At 39.1% G+C, this 13,626-nt stretch overlaps 1 protein-coding gene across 11 annotated transcripts in view; it reads right to left on the bottom strand.

Moving 5' to 3' along the window:
- Positions 1-13,626, bottom strand: part of srpk2 (SRSF protein kinase 2) — a 74,237-nt gene that overhangs the window by 16,559 nt on the left and 44,052 nt on the right. For all 11 annotated transcript variants that reach the window (XM_078949292.1, XM_020703853.3, XM_078949291.1 and 8 more), the window contains 5 exons: positions 8,238-8,392; positions 4,089-4,197; positions 2,643-2,730; positions 2,447-2,534; positions 2,261-2,367 (listed from right to left, as the gene is read on the bottom strand). In XM_078949292.1, the coding sequence (XP_078805418.1) occupies positions 2,261-2,367; positions 2,447-2,534; positions 2,643-2,730; positions 4,089-4,197; positions 8,238-8,392 (547 nt within the window). The remainder of the gene's footprint in view (positions 1-2,260; positions 2,368-2,446; positions 2,535-2,642; positions 2,731-4,088; positions 4,198-8,237; positions 8,393-13,626) is intronic.

Here is a 13,626-nt window from a genome sequence, read left to right on the forward strand (position 1 = left end):
CAACTTTCTGTTTACACCACTTCGCTGCAAAAAAAGATGGCAAGCAGCTGCTGCTTCACTGTCAGTTGTTTAAAGACCCACTCCGATGAAAAAAGAGGGTTAAGGAAATATGTAAAGAAAATTACGATTCCTTTCTTTATTCAAATTGTTGTGAATTAAAAGCAGATGAAAAAATGCTATCGGAAAAAGCCTGTAGCAGAGACGTAGGTGCTACAATGAGCAAGCCACAAGCTCCCTGCTCCGCTCCATTCTGATGCATCCACCTGTAGACATATAGATTCATGTACGTCTTCCTTTTTCGCAGACGATCTATTGCTGTTGTTCACCATTTCTGTTGCGCCGCTAATGTTAGATTGGGAAGAGAGTGTAAACAGATGGATGATGGGAAGTGAGGACGGATTTACTCCACGCCTTACGTTTCGCCCACAATTCATAGGGGAAATTCTAATAAACTACTGCTGCTCAGCAGATACTATGTCCTGGAAAACAACACGGGTATTTTGATTTAGGCAAACAAACTCCATAATCATAATGAATAAAACAATAAATAAATAAATAAAAAGTTTATATCCAATTATGGACATGACAGTTTAGGACGTTACTAACAAAACAAACAAAAAAACGTTTTAAGAATTGCAATCTTTATTGTCTTTATGTAGATTTCATCAAACTTATATCAAAACTTTTTTTTGTATATATGATGTTTTTTTCTTAAATTAATTTATAGGAAAGGTTTATTGGCAATTACATAACCAACTGTCCTATTTAAAACTGTATTTTTATTTTACTTTGAGGATTGTCCAGTTAATTTATTTTTGGTCAACCAGAAAACAACCATCCTTTATAACTTTTTTTATATCACACCAGAAAAAAAATGGGAGAACAAATTTCAGGATGAATTCAGGACAAATTTCAGGACACTTGAACATTCCATATAATATCTTCAAAATAGCAAAAAATAGTGAAGTGAAATGATCTGTTTCCTGCTTTCACTTTCTCTAGTGCAGTGTTTTTCAACCAGTGTGCCATGGGAAATTGCCCTCATTAACTGATCTAAAAACATTTTCCATCTCCAGGAAATAAGCTCTTTGTTCATCCAAACAGGCCCCTCATAAAACACTGAGTAGTTAGGAATATAAAAGATCATAAAATACCTTTTTCTTTGTGTTTATTTGATTCTATTAAAGAAACTTTGATAAGAATGACGGTACCGCGATTTAGCCGTAGCTACAGCTGTTTTCGGAAAAGTTCCGCCCCTTTAACTGTCTCCACCAATCATTCTTGAAGGCTTAATCACATGTCATCAGTCTGACCAATCAGAAGTGGTTAAAGTCTTCACTTCCTTGTTCTGATTCTGCTCATAAAGTCGCTCAGTTTCAACAAAAATACCAGCTAAAGCTCATCTTTAGCGGTGTAGCTTTCCACAGAATCCGGTGTCAAACCGTGGAACAAGTGAACAAAACAATGAAGCTCAGAGACGCTAGTCTGTCTGCCACTACATCTCCCATGATACATTTGGCTAAAGTGACAGCGTCTCAGCGCACAATGAGTCTTTCCTCTTAAACATCTTGAAACCACAACGAACACACATCAAACAGTTTTTAAATCTTTTAACTTAACTTTTATTACATCTTTTAGAAAAAACAGCTGCAGCTTCCAGGTTTCTCTGCCACAATTATCACAAACATGCATGTGAGATTGCAGAGGGGCTGTAGATCAATACAGACTATGAGTTTCTCCTTTTTTTTATTTTTCGATGCCAGTTTGCCGCGGGATTTTTTTTTCAAGGTTAAACTGTGCCGTGGCTCAAAAAAGGTTGAAAAACACTGCCCTACTGGGTCTGTAAACAACTTTATTGTTTACAGCAAAGCATAAGAACATATCTTCAACAGTGATTACCTTTGCCCAACACACTAATGTGCAGAAAATACCTGAAGTTCCGCTTAATTGGCAAAACTTAAACTTAAATTAAAGATGGCAGCAAAAGACGCATATTTAAACTTAATATGTCTTTTTCCTACCAAGCCTCTTCCAACTGTAGCTGGTGGACATGTGCTAGTTAACAGAAGCAAAAAGAAGAAGCCCCTCCCTGCTTGTCAAGTGTAAACACAACGGGCTGAACATGCCCGGTGTGTACCTATGGGTAAATGTGATCTTATACATCATCTTTGTGATAAAGGTCTGAGTAATATGACAAGCTCTAGCTGAATCTATGACACTCTAATGAAAAAGTCGGTGTGTTTTGTGTGAACATCCTCACCTGTCTGATTATGCTTTTGACACACTGCAGAGGCAGACCTTGGTAGTTAGATTTAATAATCCATTTCAGCAGGTGATGACCCAACACCTCAAAAACCATGCACACATCTGTGAGGATGAGTCAAGGACTCCAACTCCAATCTCTTTGATGCTGGCTCCCACAAAGGCATCCTTTTAATTAGGATACGTATGCCGTTGACTCCAGAGATCTTGAAGTCGTCTATCAGCTGAACCACCATGTCCTTGTTGGGGTCTCCGGGGTCGCTTTCTCTCACCTGCAGGACAAGATGGTGAAGAGGTCACCATAGAAAAGTCTACGGAAAGAGAGGCTGTAAAGGAAAGGTGATGTTTGGGGGGATGGAATCAATGGATTTGATTCTCACACATCGCAGCAGTTTAATCTCATCGAGTGCCGTCTCTGTGTAGTGCTGGGCGCTCTTCACCACCTTCATCGCCACAAAGTTCTTCACCCTGCAATGCGACACAATGAAGAGGTTCAGAATTTATCCGTGTGAATATTCTAGTTACTGAGGTGTAGGGTGCCAGGGGGCTGTGAAGAAAAACAAAAACATCACAGAAAAAAAAAAAAAAAAAACAGCAAATGTAAAGAATCTTTAAGACGGACCATCCTCATTTTGGTCATCGCCGTGTTTTTCTTTTACAAGGTGCAGGCTGCACTTCCATGACTTCGTTTCTACTCCATAAGGTAAAAAAAAAACTTAATTTCTCATTTTCATTCAACTTGTTCACCTAAATGTCAAAACACGTTAGAAATTATCTGCCAAAAACCTTCTATCCTTTCATGAGGAAAGGATACTTACTATGCATTTCTATGTTACACATTACTGAACAGCAGTAGTAACAGTTTGCATTTTAAAGTCATTGCAATGGAACAAGCATACATATACTGTATACGACTCAGGCTACGTATACATTAATTATTTGGCGCGTCTTTTTTTCTACTGTTTACTAGCGCATGATCGCCACCCACAATCACAAAAGGTGTAATGTCAAAGCGGTGCAAATCTTGTAAATTGGGCTCGAAAAAGAAACGGTTCGGTTCAACGCTGGCGTCTTTGCAATGGCGGGACAAAACAAAACTGTTACATAAAAAAAAAAGAATGACGACAGCATTTTACAATGCCATCCCGGAACCAAACTGCTACAAACTAAGAAGAAAAATAAATCAATAAAAATAACATCATAAAACTACATCGCATGGTAAAATACATGAAAGGCAGATAGAAAATGAAATAAAATGAGTAAAAGAAAATAAGATGCTATTAACTACTGAGTAGTAGAAGCTGTTCTAAAAACGGTACCAATAACCACAGTGTTTCTGCCATAACCTGGGCACATCCAGTAGAAAAAACGCAAAATAAAACAAAAAGGAGCGTTTTTTAATCAAGCATAACCTGTAAATAATGCAGGTTAAGTAACTACAGAACAGAGGATGGCAGTTCCATGTTCATGTGATTAGTCTAAGGTCTTGACTTCTGAACAATCGTGACCAAACCTGAGACGATGACCACCGTCAGCGTAAGAAACACCAGTGACAACGCAGAGTGTGTTCGTGCACAAGTCTGTGAAAGGAGAAACTCCTGGAATGATGGTACTATCAATTATCAAGCCAACAGGTGTTGCCGTGTCAACACCTGTGGTTTCAGTCCCCGTGGTGACGTGGCAGGTCCTGTCAAAAGGCTCTGGGCTGTTTAAAGTTTCATTGTTTTGCTGGGGTGTGACACAAAAATGTACACATCAGAAGTAGGAATCTCAAAGCCTTTCTGTGTACTTTAGTGTGTTTGTGTTGATGTGTTTGTGACACTCACTGAATATCCCAGCATAGCCATACGGTGGAGAAATGGCCCCACCCCAGCTTTCTGATCACATGGTACCGTCCGTTAAATAAATCCCCAATCTTCACGGGATGGTACCCTCCTAAAAAAAAATTTAAAAAAAATAATAATAAATGAAGGCTGCAGGCAAATGTATTTCATTACAATTCACTATTATATTGACAAATGAGTACAAATAAAAGGGAACATGAAGACTTTCCAGACAATTTAGAGGAGTACAAAAACTTTCTTTTGAGAAAATTCAGAAAACATTTTTGAGATTGCAGGTTATTTCTTATATTCAAAAAATAAAGAAAAATGTCAAAAAACAGATCAGAGGAAGACTGACAAATATATAAAGACAAACTGAGTGAATGGCATTGATCAGAATTTGACTGAACACTTTCTATGTAAGCCCCAGTGGCTCAGGCAACAAAAGTTGTCTTCTAGCTTACAAGCAAACAGCTGTGAGACCAAAGCAAACGAAATATTTGTTGAAAGAAAGATTGAGAATTTTGACTAAAAATCCAAAATAAGGAGTATAAAGTGAGAAAGACAACAATAAACCCCATTAATACAGTCAGCCCTTTGATCAGAATCCATCTGGGGGACCTACATAATAAGGAAGCCTATTTGTGCCTATGAGGATGAAGAGAAAGAAACTGAGGAAGACCAAATAAAGGCAGAATCTCAGACTGAGGCAGACCATTTTAATCCCTAAATACCCAAAAGACATTTTCTTCTGGTCTTTCATAGTTGATTTGAGTTTTTTGTTTTGATTTGTTTATTATTGGAGGCAAGAATTAACAGCAGCCAAAAAATAATTAATAGAAATGAAATAAATAAATAAACAGCTTTCAAACCTGACCCTGTGTCAAAATTTCAATGTTCTTTATTTATCTATTTTTTGTGGAACAAATTTCCATAAACTTTAAATTGCCCTATCCAAATTAAAATGGGCAGTTAAAGCAATGCAAATTACATAATATACTTAAAAGAATAAAGAAAGAAACATAAATCATGTGGTAGAAACGACGTGGTTTTCCAACCAACATTGTAATGAAAAAAAAAAAGACATGAAACTAAGATATCAAACTGTAGGTAAAGGTCTGAGCCAATAATGGGTTTAAGCTTCCATAAATGAATAATGAGTCTCCCTAGATTTAAGATTAGTACCTTCAGGAACAAATGAGGGTGAGACCTTAAATGTCGTCCTGGAGCATATCGCTGCAGTTCTGATAATTATGACGGAATGAATTCATTACGAGCTTTAAGATACCAAAAATCCTATACTGTATTCTCAAATGAACAGGGGGCTAACGAAGAGCAGCAAACTCAAATGTGGTCATTGCAGCAGCAGTTCTGATTGAGCAGCAGTAAAAAATAGGAGAGACGACCGATTGAGACTAAAACAGAGGACAAAAAAAAGACCACAAAGTTGATCTGCTGCTCCCAGTCAAAAGAGTTATGGATAATTACAGCTTAATGACTGCTGGGAGGAGGACGCAGAGAACCCAGTGAGCTGATAACTCTGGACAGCCAAATGTAATAGCTCTGCCTTTCCAAAAAGAATTGATTTATTTTCTTTTCATTTAGGTTAAGAACATTCATCACCATCCATACTTTCAAATCCTTAAACGTTTGGTAAAAACAAACTACGACGGAAGCACAAAAACAGGGATTACTCAAACAAAGAGAGTTATGAGAAGCTTGAAGAATAAGTGACAATAATTTTAGGTTTCCACAGTGGAAAAGTTTATTTAGCAGCCAATGAGTTAAAGAACACCAGTGGATTTCCGTCTGAAAAGATACGCTGGAATGTTGGTATGGTTTTTTAACATTGCTTTTGCTGTGTCCTTGGAAAAACAATTTAAAAATCATTTCAAGTCTAACCTTAAACGTCTAAATGCAGTAGAAACTGTAAGCAAACTCAGAGACATAATAATATCAAAAATGTGGAAACATTCAAGCACCTAAAACAGGTCAAAACATGAGTACAAAGCAGGAAACCAGTGACTCATAAATCTCTCAAAACATCTGATTTACAGAGAGGATTAAGTGGCATCACAGGTCTAGGCTTTTTAAGATTATTAATAATGATTTTTGAATATGGTTTTTTTTTATTAATATTTTTGAGATGTACCAAAAAGTGCACCTTAATGTTGTGATGTTTTTCTTTTAACTTAAGTTGATCTCAAATTGGCAAAATATTCAAAATAATTGTTATCAAACCATTTAAAATAGTTCAAAGTTTTCTCCAAATCTGGTCATCAATTTTTAAACTTTAGATTTTGAAATTACCGAAACATAAATGAAAAAAACCCTTTCGGTCGACATATCTGTTCCTTTACCGGCTGGGTTGAAACGGGTTGCTTGTGAAATTTTAACACATGTTCATCATCAGTGATTTAGTGTGCCTATCTTTAACTCACTGTGTTTTAGTCACATGCACCCATACTGGTGGGTTTGGGTTCTGCAGGTTTTTGTGTTGTCCTGACCCACAGAGGGTCCTGGACCTGAGCGACTGCATCTTGAGGGGACAGCAGGGTTGTGTTTAAATTCCTTCCCTACTCACTACATAGTGCACTATATAGCGCGTTCACCATTTTGTAGTTCTCAAATCGAGTGCCCTAGAAATTTCCCAGAAGTCTTTGCAAAAAAAGACTTCTCTAGATTGGCGAATCAGACCACAATGCATTCCATTTGAACATTTTTTGCAAAGAAAACGCATTTAAATGTATTTCTTTTGGTAAAATATCAAGGTTTTCAACTTCAGAACACAGTGGATTCATAAATAGTCATCGCAAAATGCTCATTCATACCAATGAGATTTTTACTTCGAGAAATCAATGACGTCATATTCGCCGACTGGAAAAAAAAAGAAAGTAGTGAGCATGGTGTCCCAATAGCTTTTAAAATCCAGGGCTCCACATAGTCCCACACTATATCATGTTTTAGTAGTTAGGGGTTAGGGGGGAACAGAACGTGCCATTGTTTTGCATGTGGTAAGTGTATAGTTAAGTATTTGTAAGGCTAATGCGAGTTGCACATGCTTAAGGCACACGGGTGACGATGTCGAATGGTGCACTTTACCCAGCGCTCCGGTCATTAATAAGGTAAGCGTACTGGCTCCTTATGGACAGCATACAAATACGTACGGGATGTGTGCATGATTTGGAAAAGCCTGCAGGACGCCCACACAAACTGCATGTCTAATTTCTAACAGTCAGGCTGCATGCACGGAGCAGACAATTGAACAGGCTCCTTGCGCAGTGTGCACGGTTCGAGATGGTTACAAAAATCTGTATAACACAATCTGTGTCCTACCTACTTGACCCATACGTGTTGTTTAAGTGTCCGCTGTGGCCCGGAGCAGAAAAACATGCATGAACATTTTCTCTCCACGGGCTCACAGAGTTGTATTCGACCTTGTTACTTCGTTTGGGTCACCTGTGTGCCCCGTACAAGTTTGCCCTTTTTTGTCCACAAACTACTCGTTTCCATCTGTAAGGAAAGTTGTGACTAAGGCTTAAAATATGCAGTATTGTGTTAAAAAAAAACACATTCAAGCTTCTCAAGCATTCGGCAAACATCACCTCCAAACATACTAATGTGTTTTAAAACCTCATTAGACCTAATCAAAACAAAACCTTCAGCAAAAATTATGAAAAAAAAACACTTTTTAAAGCTAATTTGGCAAAAAAAAGTTGATCTTTGGGGTTCTGAACATATATGATCAAAATATATTGCACATATGCACTACAGCACTACTGCTGCATTACTGACTGCAATGTAACACTTTAAACATACAGATTACTTTCCCCTGAAAGGATTTTTTTTTTTAGAAACGTATCTGTTCTTCTACTTTCTTGACCCGATGAAGAAAACTGGGCTGTTGCTCCAGTCTGGCAAGAGGCAGACAACCTTGAAACACTTGTGCTATAATAATGGCTGCACCCACTCTGCTGCAGATGACAGGATGAGGGGAGAAATGACAGAGGAGGAGAAAGAACCAGCAGAAAGAGAGAGGAAGAGAAGTCTGTCTGGAACAAGACAGTCACTGTTGAGCTGTGTAGGACAGATGCACAGAGTGGAAGTAATGAACAGGGACGGATGAATTGTGCTTTTGTGTGCCGTCCTGACCTTTGCAGTAGTCTGCGGGATCCTCCTGCTCCTCATCGTCGGAGCCCAGGATCTCCTCCTCCTGCTCCGGGGGGCCAACCGGCTCAGAGGGAGGCGGAGGAGGTGGTGGAGGAGGAGGAGGTGTGCTGACCGGGGCTTTCTGTTGGGTCTCAGGCCTGTGAACACAACAAAAGGGAAAAGTCAACGGAGCAAAAACCCGATCAATTGTTTGACGCTTCCCGGCTGTGACTCAAATTCTCAGACTTTATGAATTGATGCATTTTAGTGAACGTATTTTTTTTTACTGAGAACAGAGCAAAGTTTATGTAAATGGACCAGTCCACAATGCAAGTTAGATGTTAGTTCACTGGCAAGAAGAACACTAGGAAGTGATGTTTAGTGTGTGCGATAAATAAAACCAATGCAGCAAATAAAGTCCCTGACAAGTTGCTGCACAGAAAAAAGAAAAGAGGTTTTGGGTGCAGAAGCTCACAGCTGAGAAACAGAAAATGTATTGACAGAAGGATAAATCAGAAGGGTAGGCTTTAGTCTAACCAACACCAGCAAAACAGGAAATATAAAAGCAAACTTATTCACCTTTTTTGATGGAATCAGAAACAAACAGCAAGCTTACATTAATCTTTTTTAAGAATTTGTTTTCTATAGAAAAAAAACTTGTCAATATCTAAAAGAAAAACCCAAACTAAAGTAGAGCAGGTCCTTGTTCTCCACCTTCTGAAGGATCAATGATGGATCCAGCAGGAGGTTCAGGGTTTTACCACAGCACGCTGCCACGGCTGTTTATGTGCGGACTTAATATTCAACCTTTGTCATTTTACAAACCCCCTGTATATTTTGCTGTTAGGCACCTAATTTAACTTCCAGAAAATGTAATGCTGTTTGCAGCATGTAGTGAATTCATAGTTGTTAAAAGAAATGCAGCATTAGAACAGAGAGTGGTTTAAAGTGAGGAATTTAAAGCTGAAATACAACAATCACAACTCTCTCCGTCTTAAGTAAGTCTAACATTTCTCACCGCAGGTTAATTGAACCTTAAACTCAATGTGACTTGTCTAAGACCAGGGAACCAAGACCTCCCACTACGGGATAGAAACATGATCAAATGGTGATAAACAAACACACACTCACACACACACAGCCAGAATAATTATACAAGCAGTCACAGGCTCAGACACATGATAGAACCTTTTGGTGTGTTTCTATGGCAACTGCAAAGCAAGGGGGGGGGGGGGGGAGTGGAAGGGGTCTGTGTGTGGCGACTCAGCCATCACACGATGGCCGTTTAGGGGTGCTGAGGAGGGATTGAAATTTGACAATTCTCTTTCAAGTTCGTGCGCGTGCACACATGGTCCAACGCCGCGTCCTTCAAAATGATTCGGCCTCCTTCTTAAAGCAGTCACGTCCGGTGTCATACATCTAATCCATAAACTCCGTGCTTTCACACTGTTCATCTTGCAACTGAGAGTACAAACACTTACCCCCCCAACTACCCATTACTTCCTGGAGTCCCACTGAGTGCTGCAACATTAAGACGGCACCAATGCTTCAGTTTAAAAGACAAGCTGAGGACAGGCGCCGACAAAAAAACTAAAGCCAGGAGCGAAGGACTGACCAAATAACATAGCACACAGTGCGAGCAAACAAAAAGGGGACACAGAGAGGTGTGATCTGACGGCCGCAGTGGGTAAAGGAGACAGGTAGAAACAACGAGGGGGCGGCAGACACAAAAGAAAAATAGCAGGAGGACAGAAAAGTCACCATGCAGAAGCAGAAGCAGAAATGCACTTAGATAAAATGAATAACACACAAGCAGGATAACCCGGCAAAATGAAAAGTACTAACAAAACCTGTGAGGTACCATATTTTCCTCACTATAGAGCACACTTAAAAACCACATACCGTTTTCCCAAAAAAACCGACAGTTCGCCTTATAATCCAGAGGGCCTTATATATGAAATAATTCTGGTTGTGCTCATTTACTATCAGAGTTACAGAACACTATGTCCAAATGTTTGGTTAAATGTTATTGTGAATATGCTAATGTGGCTAACATGTTGGTTTATCTGCTACTGTTTTATCTGCTACTAACAAAGTGGGGAGTTAGTTTAGTCAATGTTTGTTTTAGTGATAGCAGTAAAAATACATTTTGTGTTGCAAACAAGGTTGGGATTTACAGGTTGTGAATGTAACTCATGTTTAAACGTCTTGAGGGGTTGAATTCCATTAAATTCATTGTAAATAATGATTTTGTCAACTCTTCTACCTGTAAGGTTGTTTATCTGACTGATTGACGTATCTGACCATTGACACCAACCCAAAGTCAAATTCAATCAACACCAGAACAATCACAGAGCAGGGAACGTGACCCAGTTAGTAAAGTCTGACTGACTGATAGACTTATCTCTGACTCTTTTGTCTTGCTTGATGCACCTTATAGTTCGGTGTGCCTTATACATGACATAAGTTCAAAAGTAGACCGTTCATTGACCGTGCCTCTTGTGATGCGGTGCACCCTACAGTGAGGAAAATAAATGGAAAGTGGCGTATACTTATATAGGGCTTTTCTACCTTCCTCGGAGGCCCAAAGTACTTGACAGTCCCATTCACCCACTCACACACACATTCACACACTGATGTTGAACACTGGCACCAACTTCCCACTAGAGGCCAGGTGGGGTTCAGTGTATTGCCCAAGGGCACTTTGACACATGGGAGGGAAAGGCAAGAATCGAACCTGCAATATCTAATCAGAGGTCGACCGCCCTGCTGCTAGACCACGGCTGCCTAAGTACCAAATATAAGGTACACACAAAAACGTAGCCATAAGCACACAAGCACAGGGAAAGAAACAAATACAGAAAGTAGAAGAAAATAAACCAAAGAATCCACCAGGAGGGACTGAAGAAACAGCCTATTGCTTTTACCGTTCTATTATTCATTTTTTAAAATACTGTATCCACAGCAAAACACAAAGGGTTGCCTAACTGGTTGGTCAGTTTGGTCAGGTAGATGTAAACATTTACCCCCAATGTGGGTAAATGACATCACTTACCAGAAAAAGTGACACAACAGGAAGGACTGTTAATCAGGTGCTAAGGGCCTCTCTGACTTTGGAATTTTCTTCCCGCATCAACCGTGGCGGAAGTCAGTTGTCATTTACACATGAATGACAAAACGTACACAGAAAAATATGTTTGCAAGTCAGCAGTGACGTGCAGTCAGGAGAGGCAGGTGAGGCTGTGCCTCACCTGTCATGGGAAGAAAAGAGAAAAATAAATTCAATTATTATTATATTTAAGTTCAGTAATTTGTGCTTTGCAGTCATTTTCCATTTAAATGTATCATTTTTGGGTGTTTTTTCTTTTCAAAATCGCTGAATTTCCGAATTTGCCGTTCAGATACTAAGAAGTGACGTGCGATGAGGCAGCAGCCCGCTGAGCCTCACCTTGGATTGCGCAATACCTATGCAGTCAGACGGTACTGCTGTCTCTCTGTATGTCGGTTCAATCACTTGTACTCTATGAGCTGAGTTTACATAATTTAACAGAGGTATATGATGTACAGTGTTTGTTTTTATAAATAACTGAGGGACGTGTTTCTTGTGCTGAGCGCTAAACGCCGGCAAAAAAGCAACTGGGTGAGGCCAGAAGTTCCCGTGCCTCAAGTTAGGGGGCGCCGGTGAGCCCTGAGATTATGACGCTAAAAATAATAGAAGAAGTGATAGCAAGCGGCAAGTCATTTTCTTCAGAAGGAGCGGCATATGGGCTTTATTTACAAGTAAAGGTAAGACGATAATAAGGTTTGTGCTTTTTTCTATGCTGCAGTTTGTATATGAAAAAACATGTTGAAATGATATTTTAAACAAAACACGTTAACTGTTGTCAATTAAATGGTGAATAAGTTACTCAGTATGGTTCATATGTTTGTAAATATGATTGATGACGTCAGTGCCTCACCATCCATTAACCTCACCGCACGTCACTGCAAGTCAGATATTTGCATCTGGGTTTTAGATGCCAACACGGGGAGTGCGTGGTTGCAGAATTTGAGTCTGGAAACAGACTGTGAAGAAGTCTGGGCACGTCGACACATGCAACAGAAATGTCCACGTCCCAACATGTAAGCTGGAAGACTGTTTTCTTCATGAACCCACTTCTGTGTGTTTATGCAACAAATGCATGTTGTTAATCCACCAAAACAGATTCTTTCAACACACAGTGTGGCCTGACAAAGAGCTGAATAAGCCTGATGGTCCAGATTTGAAGCCTGTGACACCCACTTCTAGAATGCACTAGAAAATGAACAGCATCAACACAGTTGACTTAAAAACTGTTTAATTTTGTTAACTTTCTTCTCCAACTTAATTAGCACATTTGTTTTATATCACACACTTTTCTTAACCCAGGAAAGTATTCACATAAATTGATGTATATATGAGAACTGGACCAAGTGAGTGTGACATCATCCTTCAAAAAGCTCACTTCTGGTTCCAACCAATTGAAATCAATTTAGTTGCTATTTTCTCACGATACAGATGTCGACATGTTCGAAGCAGAAATCCTCAGTAAATAGTGACTGGTCCAAGTCAACATTTCTATGGCAACCACTCAATCGAAAGTCAACGCCCCTATCAGTTGAAAGCAGGCTGCACAAAATCTGTCAATCAGACATTTCGAAAGTTCGACATGAGATCACATGCTTTTATAACTGGAATAACTTGCGTTAAAGAATATATTATATTATATTATATTATTATTATTATATTATTTTTTTTTCAATATATTGGAAAATAAAAAAAAGGGTTAGCAAGAACCTGTTAAAAAAAGGAAGCAGAGCAAGAATGGCTGTTCTAGGTGATATTGGTCATATTCTAATTATTTAATTTTCATTTTTCTTTCAACCTTTTATCTGTTGCTCCAAACGCAAATAAGAATCAAAACAAAAATATATGACAACACAAAAGCACACTTTTTTATAGTCTCCTGCAGCTTCCCACTGAGTGCGAGTTGGTGCAACCAGCAAACGTTTAGCATGGCGAAATCTGCTATAGCTGTTGATACGGCTCCAACTGTCATCGAACAGCAAATCACCAGAAAGGCTGCAGGAGACTATCTTCTAAATGTGCTTTATTACTGTCATGATTATTATTAAGGGCCTGCTTGCTCATATTTTTTTTTTTAAATCTGTGCGGTCAGTGCTTTTTTTCTTCGCTGCAAGTTGAGGACCCGAAAGAGACACGTTAGCATTAGGCTAATATATGCTAAAAACATTAGCCGTGAAGATGCTTAAAACTCCCTGCGGGCAATGCAGCAATGAGCATGTTGGATGTAAATGTGTGGGAATTACATCAGCCTTTATTTTGTTCTGGACACTACTGGAAACACAAATT

This window comes from Oryzias latipes, chromosome 6 (assembly GCF_053564925.1).
Source record: "Oryzias latipes strain Hd-rR chromosome 6, Olatipes_Hd-rR_3.1".
NCBI lineage: Eukaryota > Metazoa > Chordata > Actinopteri > Beloniformes > Adrianichthyidae > Oryzias > Oryzias latipes.